Genomic DNA, 27,687 nt, shown 5'->3' on the forward strand with positions numbered 1-27,687 from the left:
TATCAAAAATGGTAATGTATCTATCTATCCTACTCTAAAATTGTTTATACTTATTGATGTGACTGAGGCGCTAAAGTTGTAGGGTGTGGTCACCATTTGCAAGTGCCATAGTGATAGCCATAGTGATAATTTCGTTGCTAATTATGAAAGTATAGGTGGTAGATGTCAAGGTGAATGGAATGATAGGATATGGCTTGAACTCAAGATACAAGTGGAATATTGTTATTTATGTTAACAAATCATTGAGTAGTACGTTCTCGTGAGCTTAGCTCAGTTGGTAGGGACAATGCATAATATATGCAAGGTCTCGGGTTCGAACTCAGCCACCACCAAAAAAAAAAATCATTGAGTAGTACTTCTTGCCTACTAGGAGTATATCTTAAGCTTCTAGGTAGAGCTTAAATAAAACTTTCGTATGTTAAGAAAGAAAAAACTGTTGTAAATCAGTGTATTGAACATTATAAAAAAGAAAAAACTACATCCAGTTAAAATTACACTTTTAAAATCAGTTCTAGGTAGAGCTTAAATAAAACTTTCGTATGTTAAGAAAGAAAAAACTGTTGTAAATCAGTGTATTGAACATTATAAAAAAGAAAAAACTACATCCAGTTAAAATTACACTTTTAATTAACAATATTTTTATATAATTTCAATAAAATTATTTAATTCTAAATATTAATTATTAAGACGTTTTCTTGTTGGTTTTTATCTTAAATTGTATCTCGAAATAAAATGTTAACTGATGGATAGAACAGGATAGAGTAAAATGATTAAATTTTAACGATGAAATTATAATAGAAATGATAACTTATCATATGTCCACCAAACAAGCTGTCTCAAGATCAAATTTCAAATTATTACAAATTTAAGGGATTAATGAATCAAAGAACAAAATCATTTAAGTTATTATAGCTGAAGGGCTGCCGTTTCATCCCTGTATGCAGCCATGTGAAGCATCTATTGGTCATTGGCCTATCATCAACAATATTGTACATAAATTAGTGATACAGTTCACTAGCATATAGTGTAGCCATCTATAAGAATCTACAACAACACTGTTCAACAAGTAGCAGACCCAAAGAGAAGTTCTCCAATCTCCATGGTTCGTTCTGCATAGAATTTTCCAAGCTCGAGTACATTCCTAACGAAAGGTTTTTTGTTTTGCTCGGACAATACAGCTACAGTTCTCGGTGCCTGTATATATACAAATGAAGACGACCTAATTGAAGTGCATAAGATCCCTTCTCACAAGCTATCAATGTTTCCTTTCCCACTTCCCTTCACGCCTGTTCTCTCTTTCTCTACGTTCACCAAGTTGCCTTGACTTACTTCCCCTTGAACTATGTCTTTGTGACCCATACCCACCAGATTGGCCATCAAATGCTGATACCAATTCTGGATCTCCAACGCTGCCAGTATCCCCCGAATCCCTGCTTCCATCAACATTCTCTTCATTTATGCTGCCAGTGTCATCCTGTCGGTCACGTGACTGTAAGATGGTTGGCATCTGGCCTGAAAACGTCCGCGAGCCAGAAAGAACTATAGTTGGTGAGGATACCATTGATGAATTGGTGGAAGGAATTTCAGGCTGTAAGCTTCCAGGGCCAACTCTAGTGCTCCCTTCATTACCGGATCTTCCATTATCTCTTTCCCGAAATCTATCCCTAGGTCGACTACAAATAAGAAACCCACAAAACCATGTTAGCAAAGATAAAGAAACGAAACGCAAGAAATAACATCCATCATTTCCAAGAAAATTGGAAAACAAATATTTTTGTAACCAGAACATTCATAGCAAGGACATCTTTTCTTAGAAGATTCGTAAAGGGAACTAATTAACAGTCTACCTATTGTGATTGGAGGAAGAAAAGTCACGCCGAGATGGCCGAATTCCTGATTCTGCTTGCTCTATTTCACGCTGAAGGTCCCTCTGCATATAAATGAAGAGGTATTATTTCAAAAACTGTGAAGTAGGAAAAAATTAACTATTTTTAAAGCTTTTAGGGGGAAAAATAAAATGCAACTATGTTATTGTTATCAACTTAAAGATGCTGCAGAGAGAAGGTAGAAATTTAATAAATATCATAAAGAAACCTCCTGGAAGTAGCAAGGAGTATGGTATACGTCATGATAGGGCCCTTGCAGGAATGTCATGCCCTAATGGATTGTAATGATTGCTGGAACAACTCCACATTCCAAAATGGGAGATTGATATGATAAATGTATCATACAATGGCACAAATTGCTGGCTTGTTGCTATGTTCGCTACCTGTCATTGGTCTCTTCTTTAACTTGACTCAATAAATCCTTCTCCCATAGTGATTTAGAAGAGGGAATTTGTATATTGAGCAACCGACTCGGTTTATTGCTCACAAGGAACCCATCATTGTGTGCAAACTCTGTCATTCTCTAGGTGGCTTAAAGTAGTATCCGCTAGCTTTGTTTTTATTTCTTTAGCATTATTGGTAAAGCAATGGCATCACTCATAGTTAAGTCGATCATTCTATTCTATATTGAGTTAAAGGGGCAAGCACTGAGTGTAAATTTATTTTACACTGACAACAAATAAGAACTCACCACCTTGCGACTTTCAACAAACAATTTAAAAATATAATTTAAGGAGTGGGATGAATTCTCACTGGATGTCAGTGCAAAACAAATTTACACCGACAATACATGCCCTTCAAACTCTTCTCTATTAAAATTGTTAGAAAATATCTTCTATTCAGGAAAACGTCCACTTTAGGGACCATACATTTGCTGAAAACATCCACTCAATTATGCCTGGAACTACACCTAGCTTGAGTAGTAGCATTTGAACACAGGATTAGTAATTTTTAATGAGCCAGGCTTGTACTAGTAGTGCAACAATTGCACTAGGTTTTTGAAATTAGTATCAAACACAATTGAGAATAAATTCCTGTTTTATGTGTGATTACCTGTGTTTGTCTCTCCTTCTCCATATCAAGATTGTGACGCAGTTCCCTTGTTTTAGCACGCTCTATTTCTAATAACTTTTGTCTTTCCATCTCTTTCTCCATTTCAGCCACTCTCTCCCTATTTATTTATAGGACAATGCTCAGTTTACCAGTACAAAAAAGAAATACAACATGAAAGAAGAAGTAAAATCCTCAACAAGGAGCTAATACCTATCAAGTTCCTGCAGAATCTCTGCTTCCCGTAAAGCTGCTTCTTCCAAATACTTTTGACGGTCATGTCTCATAAGTAGTTTCTTTTGCCTGCGAGCTAGGATATCTTCTTTAAGTTTTGACTTTTCGCTGATATCAACAAAAGTAAAACAAGTTTTCAAACACTTCATACTTACAGACTTACAAATACTCTAAGTGTATAAAGTACAAAGTTAGCATTCTCTTCCAAATGGAAAAGGAGAAATTTATAATTACTTACAGGGTACGAATACACTCTCTGATTTGCTGAAGCCTTGAAACATCCTTTCCGCTGGCTGTGAAAGTTCACTTTTAGAAAAATAGGCAAATTGGAAGAGGGGTAGGGCACTCTCAGCAACTAAAGAGTTGTAAACGTTTCCATATTACCCCCAAAAAACTGTACGAAAGTGTTTACCTTAGTTACAAAAAACTTCATTTGTGAGAAGAAAGAACTTACAGGGTAGACTTGGAATTTGATTCCAATTTTTAGAATCCTCCTTTCGTCCTGGAATTGCACGTTCCTTCTGTACAATGTCTAGTTCCAACTCAGCCTCCTCTAGGTCCTAGAAAATATTAAAATATATGTAACTAATATGATTAGATTTAAAAATAATAAATTGTCAGGGTTAATAACCACTTGTACCATATCATCTTGGTTAATTTTTGTTGAGAATACATCAAAGTATGAGTGAACCGCTGTTAAGTTGCCAAGGACCTGTAGCAAATCATTATGTTAAAACATGATGAAATCAAATGTCACAGAAATTTAGGCAATGAAGGACAAGCAAAATGTATGACAACTGAAAACTAGTAATGTTTCAAGGGATGATCATATATGAAATAAACCAAATTAAGTATCCATATGCTGAAAGAGAAAGGTTCTAATTAAGTTTTTGAAGCTGTTCTGTTATTGTACGAAGACAAAGACCATCACTGTCAACTATCAAAGCATTCATGAGCCTTCGGCTATCAGCAAATGCTTTTGGCGGACCTGGTATATGATCTGAGTTATGATACCAGAGCCTCTATGATCATGTGGTCTTGGGTTTAAAATTTCCTTCATAAATAATTTTTCATGGGTGTAAGAAAGTAGCTCAGATAGAAGGGATCACATCCAATCCATTGTTTCAACCAATCATCTTTAACTCTGGAAAAGTTTATCAATATCAACTACATAGTAGTAAACTGTCGGATAGTTCTAGTATATAAGTAAACTGTAATTAATCTGGTGGTCATAAGCTCCCACCATGGCAAGGCCCAGGGAAGGGTGGGATCCATTGGGTCTATTGTAGGCAACCGTATCTAGAATTTGAAAGAGGCTGACTCCATGACTTGAACCAGTGACTTCCTAGTCACATGGCAGCATCTCCGATCATTGCAAAAAGGCTCCTTTTTGCATTTTTATTTAGCAAAAGATCTTCCCAACAAAGAAAAAATGAAAAATCTATCCGGCAAGGCAAAACAAAAGGCAACATGACTTGAACCAGTGACTTCCTAGTCACATGGCATGGCAGCATCTCCAATCATTGCAAAAAGGCTCCTTTTTGCATTTTTATTTAGCATAAGATCTTCCCAACAAAGAAGAATGAAAAATCTATCCGGTAGGGCAAAACAAAAGGCAACATTTTCTACAAGTCCACACGAGACATTTACATTAAACAGACGTTTGACTGAAATGAAAACAATAGCAGTGAAAATTAATTGTACATCAAATTTAAAAGTCTTCGATATCATTTTTGTTGAGCCTTAGCAAGCATAAGAACTGCAAATACAAGTAAGGAAAAATATATCGTAATTAACACAAGAAGTGTGTCTATTCACTTGGGAGTCTACATTCCTAGGTAAGGCTCAAAGATTGCATGTCAATGAACTAATCAGAAGCCATACACCAACATAAGTTCACATGTGACCTCATGTTGATGCGCATCAGAAACAAAATAGAGCTGTGATGACAAATATGCTGCATGTATAAAATATCGGACTTCAACGCAAAAAAAATGGATTTCCTCAAATTTGAAAAGATGATGTGATGGTTTTGAGCATATTACCTGGAGCACAGATTCACGCGTGCTAGCAAAATCTGGGTCATACTGCTTTGAAGAATTTGACGAAAGTACTTCTTTCAGGGCCTTACAAACATTTAGGAATTTGTTATGGGACAGGAACAAGCAAAAAATACTATATTATGCTTTATCTTTATTTGGTATGAGTGACTAGTTTCATTGTAGAAAATACCTCTTTGGTCTCATCTCCATCTCTCAATCTACATAGAACTTGACAAGTCCTCTTTTCGAGGTCTCCAAGCTTACCATCTAGAAAAGAAATAGAAACCAAAATTTTAAAGTTAAAAGCATGCAGAACAGTCCAAAATTATAATATGACCATTTCATACTTATATGACAAGGATGAAAGATGTATACCATATTTTGTAGACGCTAAAGTTTCAACACTTCCCCATACATTTTGAGGAATCAGAGAAATATCTTCAGGTGGTGAACAAAGACAGGCATAAGCAATAAGTGCTAATGAAAGTTGAAGGATAGAACCATCATGTGATGGTTGTGCGTTACGCAAACAGCAAATGCTGTCAGCAGCCACAAGAAAAGATTGTATGTGATGGCGCTCAGCAAATGGTATATAATTTGAAAGAAGAGCCATTGCATGGACCCTTATTTGTAATGATGTATCAGATGATGCCAGCACAACAACCTCATCCCAAGTATTTGAAACTAACTGAGATAGAACATAATCAGGAACAGATAAAACTAACTTATTTGGAACAAAGTCGGTGCAAATTCTAGAATTTATCAGTGATCTTTCACCATTGATACACTGGCCAAGAAGTCTTCCCAAATGTTTAACTGCTATAATACGCTGTTCAGGTTCTGCATGTCCCAGGAATGTACAAAATAGATCTGTGAGAGGAACCTCACTTTCTCGACTGTTATAGATGCCTCTGGCAATCAAATAAGACAGCCATTTATCACTCCGCAAACGCCACGAGATTTTAGGTGCATTGCAAGCAACTTTCTTTATGGCAGAACATATAATACCTACCACATTATCCAGGGAAAAGCTATAGGGTATTCCAAGTAGACAATCAAGAATCAAACAAGAAACTTCCCAGCATCTGCTTTCTTGGAGGACGGTGATCAATTCAGAGAGGCCTTGAACACCAATTCTCCAATGAAGAGAGAAGAGATCAGATGATTTGGCCAGTGAAGAATCTTGATCATCGTCTTCAAATTTATGAAATTTTGAAGAAACCGACGTCAAACATTTTGAGAAGACAAAACACTCTGCTGATGATATTGTCAGTTTTCTACTTATCTGATGATGAAGATTCCAGCAGCGCTCAATAGCTGGAGTGAGCTCAGATATGAGAACCTCTATGTCTTTAGAAAACCCTTCCAAATCTTCAGAAGCTAAACGACAATGATCATCATCGGCAACATCAGAATTGTTGTTATGTTCTACATCATGGACATCATTCTCAAATGAAAGGTGACAGATATCACTAAGAAACCATGGATTTGGTAAGTCATCATCAGAAAGCCCACCAACATTCACACGAGGAAAAGGGGGCAATTGAAGAGGAATAACACCAAATTCTGTTAATGCATTCACTAATAGTAATTTGCAATTATCCATAACACATTGAAATGCACTGAGATAATCATAGAGAGAAGTTGTTGGCTCTGAATCAACAAAGTTCACCAAACTTAATAAAGACTTCAAAAAGTCCCTTCTAAATTGAATAGATAAGTCAGGGAAAATTGAAGCCAAAATAAAAATACCATGCGCTACATTGTATTCTTTATCTTCAGGATTACGTTCAGTATCATTCTTCTGTTTAATTTTACTGAAAAGAACATTAAAGCATAATTCCTCGAAGTTCAGACAGGAATCACCTTCCAATAACTTTTCATCATGAGAGACCTTGGACAAAGAATACGAAACAATTGGCTTCAACAAACGCAACACAGAATCAAGGAATGGTACATCACAGTAAGAAGAACTTGAAAGTGACACAAGCACATGCACTAGTTTAGGTGTCTCAGGAACCATGGCCTCCATGTGCTCAACTATAATAGCTTCAAGTATATAAAGGATTATTGTTCTGGCATTCTTCGCATTATAACCTTTCAAATTATCACTACTACTTGAAGAAGTGAAAGAAAATGGCCACGAACACAGCTCAGAAAGCCAACACAAAACATCAGGCACAAGAGCGGAAGATACAGATCTCAGCTGCAAACCAACAGCCTCTAAAATGGCTTCTCCAAAAGATTCAAATTTCCCTTTCAAATTTGGAAAGAACTTCCAGAGTTCAGGGTAGACTGCAGAAAAAGATTGTTCTACATGATTTTGGTTGCCTAGCTCAAATTCTTTCTTGGTTGAGGAACTATGTTCGCCCAGTGAATCTTCAATTTTAACTTCTTCATACTTTTTATTGATCACATTATCAACAATAGCAAGATCATCAGCAAAAATGGAAAGTAAATATGTCAGCTGAGACAAATCAGATGCAAGGAAAATTTGGTCTTTCATATATTGTTTGGCATTACGAGATACTGCCATCCACCCTAGAAATCGAACCAAAGGGTACACAGAACAAGAAAAATGAGAAATTCTCTGCATCCATGCTGAAGGGGGGATTAAATTTCCACAGAGGTAACTATTTCGGTTGCTAGTTCCAAAAATTTCCTCTTCACCTCCATTGCTTGAAGCAATAACCAATTGTTGTAACAGTAACCAACGTCGCTCTACCCTGTGTGTTCTTTCTTGTGCCAAATGCAAATTACCTTCTTTCGGCTCATGATGAAAAGATGTCAGCATCTTGTTCAAGTCTTCCGCATATTTTAAAATGATATCAATCACACTTTCTGGAGGGCAAAATAGTTTAGTGCCAGTGTGCAAATAATACACAAGGCTTTGCAGGAGAATTTCATGCATTGAAATTTGGTCTCTCTGTAACCGTTGGATCAAAAAATTACAGATTAGAGCTTGGTTTTGTCGAACTAAGGTTAAAGCATCTGCATGTTGCTCATCAGGAGAAGATATTTTGATAACCTTTTCACCAAAACCTTCAGCGCAATAAGGACCACCTTCACCATCAGATACTCTTAAATGATACTTCTTATCCAATTCTGCAGCCTCAAGCAAAATTTGAAAAACAAGTTTATCTCTTTTTCTCTCTATATGTGCTATTGTTTCTAAGTTAGGTTTATTTTTTCCAAATGTCCCTTTTGCATCCACAATAGCATGAGAATGGATAGTTTTACTTTCCTTTATGTTCAAAAGGTCTGTAAGTTTTGAAGAAGCTCCGATAGACAACATGAAATAAGGGTTTACATGGCATTCTGCTGCCAACAGAAAAGCATCAATTGCAGCATCATGGGTTTCCAGAGTGATGTCATTCTGAGAATGCAAATCCAAAGCCAAGCATCTAAACTCAGAAGCACGAAGATCACAATCATGATAGTTTAAAAGTTGAAAATAGTCTGCCTGCAGGTTGAAGTATTCAAAACCAAGGCCGGAATCTATGACAACATTAGAGAGAAAACGATGGGTGGAATGTTTATCAACCACATGCTTGAATTCCAATGTGTGAGAAACAGAGCTATTATGGTTAGGAACATTAGAATTGTTTCTCAATGAAATACCCTGCAATTCTGGCGGAGCAAAAAGCAAATTACGGTCTTCAACAAAATCAGATCTTCCCGCTGTTTCTGGTACCTCCGTTTTCCCATCAGACTCATCTTGACTATTGAACTTGGAAAAAGCACCTCCACCATTAACCCCAGAGGAAAGAGGTGAAACAGATGCCGTTTCATGTTCATTTGGTCTCAAAACAGATTTGCAGAGGTCAACATCAGGCGGCAGTAACATGTGGGGTTCCAGTATCGAGAGAAGCACACTGCAGACAAAAGTAAAAGTGTAAAACAACAAAAAAAATTAACTAGGTTCTGACAAATTGTCATGTTTTACCAGATACCTCTGACGAAGGACGACAAACATGTAACACTAGTTTCAAGTAATCATTTAACATTAATTATAATAATCAAATAAACATCCAAATGCATTTTGTTTTGGCATCGAATATTTAACTAAATTATGATTCAGTCCCAGTCTAGTTAGAAACTGAAAGATGAACATAAAATAAGTATTTCATTGGATATATAAATGAAAGAGTAAACTGCAAAGTGATCCCAAAAATAAATAATTTAGCTGACACGTGACACCATTAATTACCTAGGAGCCACAGACCCATGTCTCCATTCTGATTCCAAAGAAGGCAGAACAGCTGGCTTGTGTACTGCAGCACGGATGATATTTAGAGCAATCATACAATTGTGCTCTTGCTTTTCTGGAAATGAAGAAGATAGATCTCCAAAAGCTATTTTGCTTTTTGATACAGCAATAGCAGGATCAAGAAAAGGCTCCAGCATCTCCACAAGAAAGAGGATTCTGTGTTTAACTTCCTGTAAAGGCACAATAAAAAGAATCAAAATCATTTGACTCACTTCTTTGTGTTTGGAAAATTGAAGGTGCCGTCATAACAAATGAAGAGCTCAATCAATTGATCTCCTGCAAATTGATAAAGCTGCAACATGAAGATAATGAAATGTAACAAGACACCATTTGTTTACCTGTTAGATATATAAACTCCTTACACAACTAAAGTTAGTCTAAGAAAAACTAAATGAAAACCCTCTGCAGAATCAAAGGGCGTTGTATTAGGGAAAAAAATGGGATGACAAAACTCCTTATATATCTGTTAGAAACCAGGTATTTCATTACAAAGAATGGGGAAATTCTCTCCGGAATACAACCATAGTTGCCAATCCGAGATACCGGCACAGAACAGCCGTCCTTAAAACTAAAATAGCATGCAGCGAGATGGAAGCTATCTGAACTATTATTTTACAAATATATGTATTCATGCTTCATTCTTTTTCCTCCTGTCTTTAATATAAGTCACCTCAACCATCTTCACTCACTGAACACCAATCTTAAACTTTCTCAAACAAAGTCTTTAAAGAATAAAATTGTTTTGAAGATATAAATCAAGAATTAGATAATCGGGATATACCAAAAATATCCCCAAAAGAGTTATACAAAGCAGATGGATCTTTCTTCCACAAATCTGATTATGTAATTAGAACTGCAGAACAAAAACTAAAACTAAAGTCTGATGAAGAAATTCATCTACTCTCTACAAAAAGCATCAAAGAACACAAAAACAAAAAGTATAACTACTTACACAGGAAGTATTCAAGTAGGATTAAGACCCCTTAGAAGAGGTTCTCTATCCGCAGCAGTACTCCTCTGTTTAAGAGACATAAGACATAATTGTTTGTGATTCTCTTTTAGGAACGGTAGAATCCAGCCTAGGTCATCGACCAATCTTTTTTTAATTGTTTTCCAGACATAATTGTTTTCCAATCTTTATTTGATTATTAGTTTATTTTTTATTGTGTTCTTTAGTTGATTATTAGTTTATTTTCACAATTCTCTTTTTTTTTTTTTTTTTGTAAAAGTTATATTTTTTTATGAGATCATTGTTGGTTACAACTATTTATTCTGAAAGAGTAAGTGGTTGAAAGCCCAATTTATTTGATAGTGATCTTTAAGTAATACTTATTCTGCATTGGGCCTCAAGGGCCCAAAACTTATCTTTTACTCTCTAAACCTAGCTTCAAAACATGAGGCAGCAAATGCAGAAAACACATAAGCTTCTGCCAAACACAACATAACAAACCCCAGACTACAAGCAGATTTGGCCGGAAAACAAAGCTATTTATCGTTGGAAAGTTTAGATTTGGCCATCAACAGTGACAAATCATCTTCGAATTTTTCATTCTCTCCTCCAGTGCGGGGCCGGTGCGCCACGAAATGCGTGAAATGTGAGGGGACGGTCTTGACTCAATTCCACGCCGCACTGCTATGGGTTAGGGTGGCTACCCCCGCATCGTTCCTCCATATAGCGCCATGAAATGCCGCTATTAACAACCTATAATACAACTATGCACTACTTCGAGAGTCTGCGCTCTGCACCTCCCTAACCCACAAGGCCCCAATTATTTCTTAAATGGCTAGACGTTTTTCCTCTCCTTATCTTAAGTGGGGTGCTGTCTCGGGTGATGGTTTTTGCTTTTGCTGTTGTTATTGCTGTTTCTTGGCAGTGGTAGGTTTAGTGTTTTAGCCCCTAGTGGGCTGAATCTTTTTAGCACTCTGTTCTAGTCGCTTATATACGGTGCCGCTGTTGTATTGATTCCCTATTGCTCGCCTTGTTATGTTTGTGTGTGTGTGGTGGTGGTGGTGGGGGGTGTGGGCTTCCGTTAATATAAATATGCTGATTCAAAAAACAATATACATAGAAAGTGAAAAGAAAAGGCAGTAGTTATTATTACTCTCATATGAAGCAAGTACCTTATATTTTCCCAATATGTCATCCACATGCCCAGAAAGAGCTAGCACAATATACTTCAAGGCAGCACGAGCACGAATGAGTGAATTGTGAGCATCCTAATAGACATGGAAGAATCAACAATAATAAGCAACTGGGAAAAAATACAAGGCAAGGGAAGTATGTAGTGCACAATACAGGAGCAATGTGTTCTAACATGTAGAGCATGAATAGTGTCTAAGTTTATTGCATATAAGCTAACCACTAGCATGTAAGTATAGTAACAAGAATAGTTGTGATACTCTTATGCTCCCTACCCAATTTATTCTAATGCCCTTGTGTCATATAGTGGCAAGTAATCGCGAACATTAACTCAAGCAGTTGTTAAGCTACAGACATTGCCTTAATTGCAGGGACAAATTGTCATTTCACTGGAGAGAAAAATTTATCTAAAGACATCACCATTCACTTTCCCAATTCAAACGACCAATATACTCCAACTTGAGAGGAAGTGTTAGGAAGCATGTGAATAGTATCTAGATTCATTGTAAACAGACTAACTAATTCATGTATTTAAGGTACTTAGAATACTTATTATCTTTGTATTTATTTACTTTTCATCTATATAATTTTCTCTATGTCATGGAGCTTAACACATGGATTTCATATTGTAAAAAAAAAAAACACAAAATACAAGCAAGAGAAATAAACAAACCTGGATTATGCCTAAAAGATCCTCCAAAAGCTCCAGAGCCAGATCAACCTATTCAAAATACGCCCGCAGATCAGGAATCAGACAAGTTTGAATAATAATTAATGACTAGACAAAAGTTCATTCATGCCTCTCTGCTTTCTACATCAACTTAGATATAAAAGAACTTCAAGTAAAAGCAAAATTTATCAGGGTTGAAACATCTATAAAATATCTCAAAACATGTGAATCAGGTTCTAGCATACCTTTGCAATCACTTGAGTAACCCATGGTGCTAGTACACCAGAGCATAGATCAATCAGCACACAAGCAGCCCTAGCCTACACAGAAATATATGGCTGAATCAGCTGCAAATCCAAGATAAATTATTTTACGTAGAACCTGAAATTCAGTGTGATACTTTTAACAACCTTTCCCCCTCAACATTATATGTATTATCACAGATATCAATTAGTCTATTAATATTACCTCTAAAGTCTCATTTACTCCAGTCGTTTGTCTTCTAATTCAAATAAAACGAATTGATCTCATGACCCTTCTAGAGTTTTTCTATACATATTTTTTTCGAATTTCTAAATCATACATTGAATAGCATTCTTTTCCATCTTGATAAAGCCATTTGCAAGTCTAAAGCTCTCTCCTAAGTCAAGACTATGATTTGTAAAATGGTTTTTCTAATAATCAAAATACAAATTATTTTTATTCAAGGAAAAGAAAGAAAGAAAAACACAGAATAAAGACAATGTGCAGGTTCACTGGCCACATAAGTTCCTTCATCTAGTATGTGGTATTTGTGATGTTTGTTCAAATTTCATGCCTCGTATTCTTACATCGTTCTGATTTAGGTTAAGATTAGGCGAATGGTTCAATGTGGTATAGAGCAAATAGTCTGTGTAAAGGGTATTTTGCAAACATGTGCATCAAAGGATTGTGCATTATAACTACCATCATAACAATTTTCTTCTTTTATCTATAGAAATTTTTTCCAACCTCTAATGAACTCTTTCTGCATCAGTTGACATAAGACGCGATACAATTATGCAAATAACAAATCAAGCATAACACAGCATAAAAGAAATAGCTGGTTTACTAACGTGAGATGGTGAATACGAAGATAGATAACCAGCACAAGCGTGAAGAAGGGAGCGATAGGTAGATGATGTTGCGGTAGCAACAATCTGCACACATTAAACATAAGCAGGATAATTATGTTTGAAGACACCAAAAGGAACCCATTAAAAACATCTACATAGTTGGGTCTATGAAAGCTTTTCAAATATAACCTGAGATAAAGCCTGTTGTACAATAGGCTGATTCCACTGAGAAAAAGAGTCATCCACAGCATCAAAAGAATTGCTCAACAATGGGCGTAAAGCTATCAAAAGTTCAACAGAGCAAAAATCAAACATCATATAATGTGGTTTTAATAAAAGAAATAATAGAAGCAATGCAATTTTAAGAATAAGAAAAGTGAAGATCCTGATATTTGTTCCTTCATGTAAAATAAAAATTTATAGGAAAATAATCAAGTTCCCTGATTAAGAACTACATTGTTTAAACAACATACCACCCTAGTGGAACTAACAACTACTCAATACATTTCCATAATTTCATTTTTAGAGCACTCTAGTCAGATGAGCAAAAAACCCTCATGTTCACATATTAATGACTTGAAAGCAGTGCAGGCAATATTAATTTAAGAGAAAAGTTGGAAAAAATCATCAGTCACGTTGAAAAAGCAAAACAACACTTATTCTGGAACATTTTTTATATGTTAAAACGATAGTTATTTTTGAATGGAGAGACTAATTTGAAAAAACAATCATTTTCATAAAAAGGGCTAGGATGGACAATTCAATTACAAAAATTCTCAGTGCAGTATAATGATAATAAAGTGACTTCATTATATTGTGACCCAGTTACAGAACCCAAGAGCAGTTTAGTAGTAAAACTCAACCTGGCAGCAGAGCTTGTACAAGCGGCAGCACAGCCCAAAATTCCGAAACTCTCTCGGCCATCTTGCTGCAAAGAACAGGCTGTAAACTGCAGATTGTTAAACAATGTGCATAAAAGACTGCAAAGTTTGACAATAAAATTGACACAAGGGAATTATATAACATTTGATTGCAACGAACCTGAGCTGCACAAGAATAAAGAACGTGTAAGATCCCTTCTTCCAACGCCCCAAAATCTAGTACATTAAGATAGCTACAATCCCATTGCTCATCTGGCATTTTGAACTCTTCCCCAAACAGGTTTGAGTAATCAACTGAGGTACAAGGACTAGTAAGTTCCAATTTTGATTTCTCCTCCAAAGGGGTAATAACTTCATTTTGAGGGTATGATACTTGCTCAGGACCGGGATCAATGAGTTTCAGAATGATTCTAGATGACTGGAATGAAGGAAATATATAAAGTAAAACACATTGGCAAGAACAAGTTGTGCACACGTAGTCAGACAAAAAATAAAAAAGATAGACGTTTCCCTGGTAAATTGAAATTTAAAAAGAAATTGAGATTAATTATAAAGAAAAATGAGAGAGAGAGAGAGAGAGAGAGAGAGAGAGAGAGATACCATCCTACAAACAGAGCCCAGATCAGAATCTTTGTAAGCCTTTCTCAGCAGCATAAAAATTGTATCTGGACGGAAAACCATGGAACGATATGCAGACAAATTGAAAGACGGAGCACTTCGTGATCTCCTTGGCTGTGTTAAAAAAAAAAAAAAAAAAAAAAAAAAGAGGAGGAGGTGAGCATACAGGCAGAAAGACATCCACTTAAAGTACATACATAAAAAGAAAATAGATGGTTATTAGTAGCTTATGATACATGCAAGTCATAACTCGATTTGATACAAAATTGTTCCCAACTGATATGAGTCCCTAGTAACTATCTATTTTGGACATGAATCTCATCTAAAATCTTGATTCAGTATGATGAATCTCGCTACATTATAATGAACAATTATCTAAACTAAGTGTAGCCAGCCACTATTTTTTGTCAATTTTGTATAGTCAACCTTTTTTCCTTTGTCATTTTTTTGGATTTTGAATAATCCTTTGTCACTTGATCTATGACTTGAATCTTAAATTTTTGAGGTTCATATATATCAGCTTATAACTTAGCTAGGTTAATTGTTTTTACTTAAAAATGTCATATTCTTATTAGTAATGTATCTTACGATTCATGATTTCGAAAATAGTTCTTCCGATTCACGATATGAAATTCGATTTGATAAGCGCATGAACACAAGTACAAAAAATATTGACAGGATAAAGAAGTCAAAACAAATAAAAGAGAAACCTAGTCCTATGATGTTATTGCCATGTCAAAGTTTAGGAATTGTTATGAAGCCCTGAGACACTTTGATACGATATGAGACGAATACGAGGATGCAGTAAGTTCTTCAAAATTAAAGATACAATACGGCACAGATGCATTAAAACAAATTTATAGACTATATATATTTAACATAAACGTAATAATGCTTAATATTTCTAAAGGCGCTGATCTTTTATAAGCTATGTATGCAGATGATGATCACAACTTACAAAAATATACTTGTGGTCATAACAAAACAGCATAGACACATGTTTCTCTTATCTATATAAAAAATATCTTTGTAATCAATGTCATAAAATATCTATATAAAAAGCATAGACACCTGTTTAAATAAGTCTTTATTTATTCCTTACTTTTTAACTACTAATTGTATCATTTTCATCTCTCCATTCTCATCATCCAAAAAAGTATAGCTTCTATGTCTAATTCACCAACAAACAACTATTCCAATTCAAGAAGTCGGCCATCGCCATCATGAAATGGATCATGTACATCTCCCCTAAAGAACAAGGATGTACAAAACATTTTAATACGTATTTTTAAAGTGGCGTCCTACACTGTTGAAGAGATATCCCAAAGAGGTAAGGATTGTCAAAGCCTTATAAAGACTACTTTGGCCATATCTCTAGTCAATGCGGGACTTGAACAAACTTGTTGAGATATTGATATTTATTATATTTAATATAGTATGATCTGTTAGTATCATTAGGAGTTATGATAGGATTGCATTCCTATTTAGTATTTAGATCACATCTCATGTATACATAGTTGGTTTTAATTCCTTTCAATATTATGTGAAATATTCATATTCAAAATGGTATCTAGAGCAAGGTTTTTCTTTGGGTTCTGCCGACAAGGCTAACCCTAGTTTTTAGTTTGTTTGGTCTCAAGTCAGCTGTGAGAGCACAACCACCGCTGACAGTTGTCGGAGCCACCGACATAGACACGAGCTTTGGAATTAGAATCAGACGACGCCGATCTGCTTTCCGCCATCAAACGTCAATCGACGCGCCGTCTTCCCGCTGCTTTCAATCGCCACTGTCATCATTTGACTCACCTTGCTGTTCAGTTTTGTTTGGGACCATCAACAGCACTTGGGTCCCACTCTTTAGAGGTCGTTCGGAGATTTCTTTGAAGTTGATTGGTTTTTTCGTCAGTTTTTTTTTTTTCTTCTCGCGTTTCAGGCTTTGTGGGTCATTCTCTGGTCACTTTAGTCTGCCACTTGCAGATTTGTCTTTGGACGTCATTCAAAGGTTTTTTGGTTTAGTGGTATGATGGCTGTCCAACCGATTTTATCTCCGGCAACTTTGGCTCTTTTTGGTAATTCTACAACTTGTCTTTCTCACTGCGTCGGATCATGGATTTTAGATTCCGGTGCTTCCGATCATGTAGTTGGTAATCCCTCTCTTATCTCTAACTTGTCACCTCCAAATATACCTCACAGTATTACCCTTGCTAATGGTTCTAAGGCACAAGTTACTGGTATTGGTCAGGCCTCACCTCTGCCATCTCTATCATTGTATTATGTGTTATTTGTACCTGGTTGTCCTTTTAATTTGATATCAATCAGTAAGCTTACTGACTCTCTCAATTGTTCCATAACATTTTCTTCCAAGTCTTTCTATATACAAGATTGTAATACAGGAAAGACAATTGGAACAGGATTTGTATCACAGGGTCTATATTACCTTCATAGTCAATCATCCACTATTTGTGGTGTTTCTGCATCTCCGGATATGATTCACCGTCGTTTGGGTCATCCAAGTTTAGATAAGTTAAAGGTGTTGGTTCCTCAACTTTCACATTTGAAGTCATTGGATTGTGAGTCATGTCAACTTGGCAAACATGTTAGAGCATCTTTCCCAAGCAGTCCCAACAAAAGATCCAAGTCTCCCTTTGATATTGTTCATTCTGATGTGTGGGGTCCTAGTCGGGTGCTGTCTACTTTGGGATATAGATACTATGTCACTTTCATTGATGATTTTTCTAGATGCACCTGGATCACTTTACTGAAGGATCGTTCACAATTGTTTGGTGCCTTTCAGACATTTTGTTCAGAGATAAAGAACCAATTTGGAAAAGGAATTCGAATTTTGCGGAGTGACAATGCAAAAGAATATTTTTCTGCACCATTCAACTCTTTCATGGCTTCTCTTGGTATCATACATCAATCCAGTTGTCCCCACACACCACAACAAAATGGCGTCGCTGAAAGAAAACATCGTCATTTAGTTGATACAGCTCGAACCTTATTGATCAATGCTCATGCACCTTTTAAATTTTGGGGTGATGCTATTCTCACTGCTTGTTATTTGATAAACCGTATGCCATCCTCAGTATTGGATAATGAGATTCGACACTCACTCTTATTTCCTAAGGATCCTTTGTACAGAGTCCCACTTCGTGTGTTCGGCTCTACTTGTTTTGTTCATGATCTCACTCCTGGTCGCGATAAATTGTCTGCACGAGCTGTCAAATGTGTGTTTTTGGGCTATTCTAGAACCCAAAAGGGGTATCGGTGTTATTCTCCATCTACACGTCGCTTTTATATTTCAGCAGATGTTACTTTCTTCGAGGATACACCATTCTTTGCTTCACCCGCTACATCTAGTTCTACAACAGATGTTACTGATTCTCAGGTGATACCTATTCCTCTATTTCACCCAATATTTGAGCCACCTATCTCTACTCAAAGTTCTCCACAGTTACAAGGTAACCCTGAGTTCCGCCGTTACGGTAATATTTATGAGCGTCGACATGTTGAAGCTCCAGTAACATCTCCTATTGATTCTAGTGATTCAGCTCCAAATACTATTGCTACTGATTCTAGTGATTCGGCCACTGTTCCAATCTCCTCTCCTGTTGTGGTCCCACCAGAGCCTTCTAATGACTTGCCTATTGCTCTTCATAAAGGTAAAAGGTCAACTGCTAATCCTCATCCTGTTTACAACTTTTTGAGTTACCACCGACTGTCTCCTTCCTACTTTGCTTTTGTTTCTGCTCTGTCATCTGTCTCAATTCCTAAGACAGTTCATGAAGCATTATCTCACCAAGGATGGAAACAAGCCATGATTGATGAAATGGTAGCTTTAGAATCCAACCATACTTGGGAGCTTGTTCCACCTCCTCCTGGAAAATCTGTTGTTGGTTGCAGGTGGGTGTTTAATGTCAAAGTGGGACCTGACGGACAAGTTGATCGATTAAAGGCTCGATTAGTGGCTAAAGGCTATACTCAGGTCTATGGTCAAGATTACAGCGATACCTTCTCACCAGTTGCGAAGATGACATCTGTTCGCCTCTTTATAGCTATGGCTGCCATGAAACGTTGGCCTTTATTTCAGTTGGATATCAAGAACGCTTTCTTGCATGGTGACTTGGAAGAAGAGATTTATATGGAGCAACCTCCTGGGTTTGTTGCTCAGGGGGGGCGTAGTCTGGTATGCAAATTGCAGAAGTCCTTATATGGCCTGAAACAATCACCTCGGGCATGGTTTGGTCGATTTAGCAAAGTTTTGCAGCAGTTTGGGATGACCCGTTGCGAATCAGATCATTCTGTCTTTCTTAAATGTTCATCATCAAATCAATATATCTATCTTGTAGTTTATGTTGATGATATTGTGATTACAGGTGATGATTATGAAGGTATCAAAGCATTAAAACAACACCTATTTCAAAACTTTCAGACTAAGGATTTAGGTCCTCTACGTTACTTTCTTGGGATTGAGGTGGCTCAATCAAAGTCAGGCATTGCTATCTCTCAGAGAAAATATGCCCTTGATATTTTAGAGGAGACAGGTCTTATAGATTGCAAACCAGTCGACACTCCTATGGATCCTAATGTGAAGCTCCTTCCTGACCAGGGGGAGCCTTATTCCGATCCAAGAAGATACCGGAGACTAGTGGGAAAATTGAATTATCTTACCCTAACAAGACCTGACATATCTTTTTCAGTTAGCGTAGTTAGTCAGTTCCTTAACTCTCCATGTGACAGTCATTGGAATGCAGTTGTTCGAATTCTTAAGTACATCAAAAGAGCACCGGGAAAAGGACTTGTTTTCACTGATAGAGGCCACACTAATATCGTTGGGTATTCAGATGCCGATTGGGCAGGAGATGCGAGTGATAGACGGTCTACTTCTGGTTATTGTATTTTTGTGGGTGGAAATCTCATTTCATGGAAGAGCAAAAAGCAAACAGTCGTTGCTCGATCAAGTACAGAAGCCGAGTATCGAGCAATGGCTCATGCTACAAGCGAGCTTGTGTGGTTAAAACATTTACTGCAAGAATTAAGTTTTTGTGAGGTTGGTCAGATGGAACTCGTATGTGATAATCAATCAGCTTTACACCTCTCCTCCAATCCGGTTTTTCACGAGAGAACAAAGCATATAGAAGTCGACTGTCATTTCATTAGGGAAAAGATTCTCTCTGGAGTCATCAAAACCTCATTTGTCAATTCTAAGGATCAACTTGCAGATATCTTTACTAAATCTCTACGAAGTCCTCGGATAACTTACATATGTGACAAGATGGATGCATATGATATGTATGCTCCACCTTGAGGGGGAGTGTTGAGATATTGATATTTATTATATTTAATATAGTATGATCTGTTAGTATCATTAGGAGTTATGATAGGATTGCATTCCTATTTAGTATTTAGATCACATCTCATGTATACATAGTTGGTTTTAATTCCTTTCAATATTATGTGAAATATTCATATTCAAAAAAACTCACTCACATCGAGTAAATGGTATTCAATGCATTTTGGTATTCAATGTGAACACCAAACATTCAAATGGTATGGGGAGACACATAAAATAGTATATCAGAGAAATAAAAAGGTAGTGGAAGCTACCTCAAAGTTAGAGGAAACAGTTAGGGCTGGTGACAGTTGACTACTTCTATAGACTTCGGGGTCGGTAATATTGCCTGGATGCTTTGAAGTAGTCCTGTAATTACACAAATAGTTTGTAGTAAAGCAAATAAGGATAGGAAAATAGTCAATGCACTCACAAAAACAATGACCCCAAATCAAGTTTAAAACACACAAAAACAAAGAACATGAACCAACACCTACACTCATTACTCATCATGTTTGTATACAACAGAATATTTAATTGCTAAAAGTAATAAACATACATATCATTAGTCAAAAACATACATGTCTTTAGTCAAGAATAGCAAACCAAAATCAGGAATTATTAACAAAGCAAATCAAAACCAAATAAAACTTCCCACCAGTGACAAATAATTGGATCATGAAGAGGATATAAAAAGCAAACAAACCTTTCATTTGCCACATGAAGAATAGGATAAAAAGGACCCGCTAGCATGGCAAGAAACCGTAGGTTAGATTCAGGATTATCTGGAAAGCTTGCAAGGTCTGTCTGCAGTTTTATATACAATGCTGAATGGCATAAAAAAAGGGAAAGCCAAAAAAAGGTAGAATTATAAATGAAGTAACTAAATTAAATTGCCCGTGTTTACCTCAAGTTGTGAAAGAAATACTAGCAACCGATTTGTCATGTCTTGCAGCAACTACAAACAAAACATCAGAAAGGAACCCCCGATAATAACAGAAGAAATAAATTACATCATAAGCATGGTGATGGCAGCTAAATGTAATCAACCTGGAGATGTGTATCATGTGGATCCTGCTTATGAGATAGAATGTGTGGTAGCAAGTAATTAACAACTGGTTGAAATTCAGCTTCCAGCCCAGCCACAGAAACTCCTATTAGCTGCAAGAGAAGAAGGTAAAAACAAGTTCAACAATGACAAATTACAACATTTGGAACACCTTTATATGTAAAAGAAATAGTATTAGAAATAGAAAACTACAAAAATGGAGGATAAGAAATACTTGGAATAGATGAATAGAACTAAAACGAAGACAGAGAAACAAATGTCATATAAAACTAAACAATGTAAAAGAGCTGTCCGGGATCAGAAGAATAGAAGAATCATTTCAAGTGCTTTGGAGGAGTGTACAGTACAAAATTTTGCCAATATGAATTTCATGAGAAGTTTTATCGCGTACACCGTTTCTAGTTGTGAGGTAGGATATAGTACAAGGCATTTTCAATAAAATGATCATGGAATTTTAGGTGTGTGATAGAAACTGATATCAAAATATAAATTAATAGTAATATTACAATCGAATCCCAAGAAATTTGAGAGTCTTGATTCTCTCCCCTCCAGGAATTCGAGCTTGGTCTCTCCCTACCAATCCTTTATCCAAATAACCGAATGCCCCTATTTTCCTCTGCATCTTTGTTTATAATACTAACTCCCTATAGCAGTTACATAAAAGTTACTGCAGATAGCAGTTACTGCAGATAGCAGTTACCGCACATGTAACAGTTACTAATTTATAATATATTCAATAAACAATTTACTAGTATTATAACTTCTTCCTTTAGGAGTCCTGTTACTAATAGTGTGCGTCACTTTTGAGTCATCAGAGGAATTTAAAGAGCAGCTCAGCATTGATTTGCTTCAAATGTGAAGGCACTATGTCGTATGTCAAGTCTCCCTCAGCCCAACTCTTCTTTTTATCATTTTATGAAATTAAATTTCTAAGTAAAAAAGTAATAAAAGTTTCAGAAGGAGAAGATATTCGTGTGCACAGAAAGTACAACATGATATGCCACTTGAAAGAAAAAAAGGGCTTAACCAAGATAAGGGCCAGTTACCCATGAATACCCTTGCCTTACAAGCTTCCTGCATTACTACTTGTATCTTTCAAGAATCCACTCCGGGTTGCCAAAATAATTTAAAATTAAACAAGACTATAATTGATAATGAGAAACTGCCTTTGGTCATGTGTGGACGAGAAAAGGAGGGAAATTCAATTTAGCAGGATGGAAGTTCATTCCAGCCCAACAAAAAGTGGGTTTTGGTCAAGGGAACTTGATGTGTACAAAATATTACTTCCTCTGGAAAATGCTATGGCATTTCATCCTCTAGATTTCTCTGCCTGATGGCAACATGCATATTTTAATGGTTAATACCAGAGCGGTGGAGTTACAACCTTACCATGTTGACTATATGGCAGTTTGTGGCAAGACCCAAAATTTCACAATTTTGGCTGCCTTATGGCGGAAAAGCCTGACATATCGGCGAGATCAAAACCCGCCACACCATACCACCATGGTGCCGGTTATCATCACCCCCATCTCACGCAAGCCTCGGAAAATTTATTTGTAGAGAATGTGTCTTTTACACGATTGAATTCACTTAAGTTAGGAAATATGTCCCACATTGGATTCTGGGAGGATCTTTTGGTAAGAACTAGAGATATTCCTTTTTAGATGCTTTCCTCAACTATGTGTCCATTTGCTTTACTAAGTAAAATTTTCAGTGAGAGCAAAATGGATTACAACAAAACTAGATTCATTTGGATGATATTTTGGGTGTTCAAAATCAATTATGTGATGAGTAGAATTGATTATAACATAAGTGAAATTATTTACATATTCTGTTAAGTAGAATTAATCTAGGTGTGAAACACACCAAATATCTAAGTCTGAACACATGCCAGGATTTATAGTTCAAAAGTGATTCTATTTAATCATCACAAAAGAATCACTTCTAAGTTCTAACTCACTTTTGAAATATGATTCCCAAACAGAAATCAATTTCTTCAATATTGATTCTTTCAGAATCATTTATTTCAACAGCAATATTTCAAAAATGAATTCTGTGAAAATCAAAAACAAACTAACCCTATCTTGTTTTATTCTTCTTTTCATTATCCTCCACTAAGCTTCCTTACAGCACTAGAGACTAGAGATCCAAAATCTATTGGAATTTCAATTTCCCCCCAAAACTTGAGTGATAAATGATGAAAATACAGGGAAAAGGATGGAATCATGGAAAAGAGAGAAGGCATTACTCTGAATAACTGACATTTGAATGATTAGTTGTATCAAAAAAATTAACCTAATTCTCCTAGTCATACTAATATTCCAGGTCAACATACACCTTTATAGCTAGCACAGGTCCAGCCAAATGACAACTAACATAATCAAACTGCAAACAAATAACTACTCAAATATAATTGAAATTTCATTCTGTTGAAATTAAAGGGATTTAGATATAGGAGGGAAATTAAAGGGTTTTAGATATAGAAGGAAAAAGAGAATTGAGATCAAATACACTGAAATAAATAATTACTTAATATGAGATTGTATGTTGCATAGACAAATTGCTAATCCCTATTTAGTTAATACTGGACTCATTATCCTGATTATAAAAAGACCGAAATCATGAAATGTAAGGAAACATGAAACCAATTCTAGGAGGTAATCTAAGATGGCTATATCCACTATAAGACTTAGGGTGTGTTTGGATGGAGGGTTTAGGAGGGGAGGGGAGGGCATACTATTCATTTTTAAATTACACACACCATAAAATGTTTTTTTTAAATGAATTAGGTGTGATTGGTATATTATATGATCATTTAACATGTTATTTCAATTTTTTTAAATATCAAATATTTTTCAAAATATATACTCAGCCCTTCCTCTTCCGAAACAGGCTTGGGGTAACAAAATGGTGGTGGACAAAATTAAATCTGAGGTGGGTAAAATTGATTCTAATGGAAACAAATCCATAGCTTTTGTGTTGCAAAAATCAATTGAGTGTGGAACTCACGCAATTCTTTATATTTACACGCCTACATTTAAGCTCTTATCAAGAAGCTTGATACTTTCAAAATCATAAATGTCTTACTATCTTATTAACCACATGAACTGAAGTAAATGTACAAAAAAATCTAACATTACAGTTACTATAGGATTTCAGAACAATGACAACTGATGAAGAATAAAAATGGAAAAGAAATAACTGTTACCTGAACAAAGAAAATAGCAATGGGATTTCCACGCAAACAAGATATTCTCACATATTGACATGGAGTGTAATTTGTAGGGTAGGTCATGTCACGTCTGGGTGCTTCACAACGTGGGCGAACTTTTTGAAATGTCTCTGGCTGGCAAGCAAATAAGAACCATTAAAGCATGCACCACAATACTATCCATCTTGGAAAATGCATAATTAAAGAATACACAAGTCATATCTAATTGAAGAGGAAGAAAAATAATCAACATAGCATCATTTGCAAAAAAGTAATGTTGGCGCACAGTTTGACATTATTAAGTTACCACATCTTTATTACAAACTGAAAAGAATTACTCATAATTGTGTATATAACAAAATGGCATCCACATCAAGTGTATTTATTCTTCACAATCAATAATTCATTAATCTTTATTTAATAAACACAACTTAATTATTAAAAACCATAAATGACCTGTCTCTCAAGAAAGAATTCAAGAAACATGCATTCTTTTGACAATATCATGAGTCAGTAAAACAACAGGAGCCTATACCAAGTGTATTCAGCAACCCGGAATAAAAGACAATGAACAGACTTCTTACGTTCTAATCAGATTAAAAATACTGAAGTTTAAACCAAAACACAAACATCAAAAATTTAATTATAGAAATTATCATTTATTCTATCCAATGTTACCAACGGAGACCACCATTTTTGTTTTTAGAAGATATAATGTCCAAAAAGGGGGTAAAGACCAGTTGTCTAGTCAAAAAAGCTCAATTTCGTAGAATTTGTGTATTCTCTCAACAATAATCAGTCCAAAAAGTATGACGGACTGCCATACAACTCCCCTTTATAAAGCATTGACAGGAAGTCAAAAATGGTTCCGAAAATATTTGATAGTTGATTGAGACACTTAAAATAAGTTCTATAAACTACACATCCACAAACCTTGTACCGTAAGCCCACTGCAATTTCCCACTCGAGCACCGACTTGTTATAAATCCGTATGTGCGACAACAAACAAGGCTCCTACATCAAAGAAAACAACACAAATACAATTCAAGCACACAAAATAAAATAAAAAACATAATAAATACTATTTAATTAATCATATTAATCCTGCACGGTCAGATAAACTCTTTTCAACTCCACCATACTATATTGTCAAAACTTGTCACTTGCAAAAAACCTATAGTTCTATCTCAGCTTATTAAAATTTGATTCATCATGATAGCATACCAAAGTAAATTCAACCTTCTCAACTTCACCACTTTATGAACACCAGCAAAGTAACTGTAATTCAAGTAAAAATGATATATTCCAGATAATCCATTTTGAATACTATCACAGTTAATTAAAACTTGATTATCATATTTCAGCATGATATAATATATGGTTAAATATGTTTTTAGTCCCTTCAAAATATGAGTTTTCAAGTTTAGCCCCTATAAAATTTTACTGGTAATTTTAGTCCTTGAATAGTCCCTATTTTGAAAACGTTTTGCAAAAATGGATACTTTTGTTCCTCCAAAATAGTCCCTATAAAAAAACAAATAGGGACTAAAAGTGAATAAAAAAATTTAGGGACTAAACTTAAAAACTTATAATTTTGCAGGGACAAAAACATATTTAACCCTGTAATATATATCACATTATTATACTGACATCAAGTACTCCAAAAAAAAAAAATATTAATATATATCACATTAAATTCAACCTTCTCAACTTTGCCACTCTATCCACACTAGCAAAATACCTATAACTCAAGTATAATTGATATATTCCGAAAAATCTATTCAGAATACTCTTAGTTAATTCAAATTTAATTATCATATTTCAACATAATATCATTAAAAAAAAAAACTTCACCAATCTATTAACACTTGCAAATTAACTTTAACTATAATTAATAACAATAATTAAAGTGAAAACGTTATATTCCAGAGAATCGATTGAGAACACTCTCAGTTAATTCAAACTTCATTATCATATTTCAACGTAATATCACATAGTATATCAAAGCAACACTTGCAACAAAAAAAAAAAAAAACTAAAATCACAGTTCCAAAAACTGAATTAACTTAATTTAAAACACTTAAACCGATTAATAATACTGAATTCGAAGTATAGAGTAAAAAAATCCAAAAAATAAAGCAAGAAACCTAAAATCACAGTTCGAGAAACTTCATTAACTTAATTAAAAAAATCAAAATCGATTTAAAAAATTTCAGCACGAACACTGGAAGTAAAGTAAAATTCAAAAACCTAAGTACTAATTTCAAAAATAAAAAAGCGAATGAAAGAGAAACGAATTACATTGAGTTCGAGTAGAATCCATTCTTTGGTGTTGGTGGCGGTGGACCAGTGAGAACGGAGGTCGGAGTCGAGAACGTTGAGAGCTTTCTGCGACGGAGATTCTCTGGACATGGCTTTGACCTTGAATTGAAGTGGCTTTACGCGAGGCTCTAACTCCACCTCCATTTTTTTCTTCTTCTTCGATCAATCACATAAATTTACAACACTGTGCACGCTTTTATATTACACCGCGAAGTAGTAGTGGACTAGATATGAAATGAAACTCACTAGCTTTTGTCCTTCCTCTCGCGGCCGAGGATTATTTCGTAAATACATATTTCATTTTTTATTTCTTTCAATTATCTCCATCTCAAATTAGATGTTTGTTTATATTCAGTGATGAAGAAAATAATTATTGATGATTTCATTGCTAAAATATGTTTTAATTATTAAAATACATCTATTAATTATAATTAATATAATGTTTAATTTCATCCTAATCATATTTAAAGTTATAAATATGAATAGTTTTTTTTTGGGATCATACATATGAATAGTTGTGATGTGTTAATAATGTAAAACTTTTTACGCAAATATTTAATGAAAATTAAACTCAATAAATTATTGAGTTACTCAATAGATAAATTTTACTATGTTCTCGTGAGCTTAGCGTATAGATAATGCATAATATATGCAAGGTTCGGGATTCAAACTCCGACCACCATAAAAAAAAAAAACTTTACTATAATGTCGTTTGGCTATCTTAATTGTGTGGAAAAAATTTCTCAATCATTTTTTTTTTATTTTGTTAAAGAATTTTCTCAATTATTAGCAAAAAAAAAATCAAGAATTTTCTCAATATTTTATCTCCAATGTTACCTCTTATTTTTAAATCTCACCGTTCAATTTA

At 35.2% G+C, this 27,687-nt stretch overlaps 1 protein-coding gene across 3 annotated transcripts; it reads right to left on the reverse strand.

The window, feature by feature from the left end:
• Nucleotides 1-789: 789 nt before the first annotated feature.
• Nucleotides 790-27,045, reverse strand: LOC146896498 (uncharacterized). Of its 3 annotated transcripts, none has more exons than XM_085736690.1 (26): nucleotides 26,799-27,045; nucleotides 25,431-25,511; nucleotides 24,495-24,632; nucleotides 21,268-21,378; nucleotides 21,125-21,175; nucleotides 20,924-21,024; nucleotides 20,493-20,586; nucleotides 14,868-14,999; nucleotides 14,428-14,685; nucleotides 14,250-14,328; nucleotides 13,576-13,667; nucleotides 13,387-13,470; nucleotides 12,538-12,612; nucleotides 12,296-12,343; nucleotides 11,604-11,699; nucleotides 9,423-9,652; nucleotides 5,588-9,087; nucleotides 5,403-5,479; nucleotides 5,216-5,296; nucleotides 3,811-3,882; nucleotides 3,625-3,730; nucleotides 3,409-3,463; nucleotides 3,150-3,278; nucleotides 2,940-3,057; nucleotides 1,848-1,930; nucleotides 790-1,673 (listed from the first exon to the last, which is right to left on the reverse strand). In XM_085736690.1, the coding sequence occupies exons 1-26, from the start codon at nucleotides 26,961-26,963 to the stop codon at nucleotides 1,256-1,258; spliced, it is 6,474 nt and encodes a 2,157-aa protein (XP_085592816.1). In that variant the 5' UTR covers nucleotides 26,964-27,045; the 3' UTR covers nucleotides 790-1,255. The 3 variants fall into 3 exon arrangements, with proteins under 3 accessions (XP_085592816.1, XP_085592817.1, XP_085592815.1); XM_085736691.1 differs by having other exon boundaries at nucleotides 14,250-14,335; XM_085736689.1 differs by having other exon boundaries at nucleotides 14,250-14,685.
• Between the last annotated feature and the right edge of the window lie 642 nt (nucleotides 27,046-27,687).

This window comes from Medicago sativa, chromosome 8 (assembly GCF_051527215.1).
Source record: "Medicago sativa cultivar Bolivia chromosome 8, Bolivia_mono, whole genome shotgun sequence".
Taxonomy (NCBI): Eukaryota; Viridiplantae; Streptophyta; class Magnoliopsida; order Fabales; family Fabaceae; genus Medicago; species Medicago sativa.

What these genes read in the sequence shown, in the direction of transcription:
- LOC146896498 (XM_085736689.1), bottom strand. Translation starts at nt 26,963, where the DNA reads ATGGAGGTGGAGTTAGAGCCTCGCGTAAAGCCACTTCAATTCAAGGTC. An exon ending in CTTCATGTGGCAAATGAAAG is followed by an intron (nt 20,587 to 20,923) that starts GTTTGTTTGCTT and finishes GTGTAATTACAG; the next exon opens with GACTACTTCAAAGCATCCAG. An exon ending in AAATTAACCAAGATGATATG is followed by an intron (nt 3,731 to 3,810) that starts GTACAAGTGGTT and finishes AATATTTTCTAG; the next exon opens with GACCTAGAGGAGGCTGAGTT.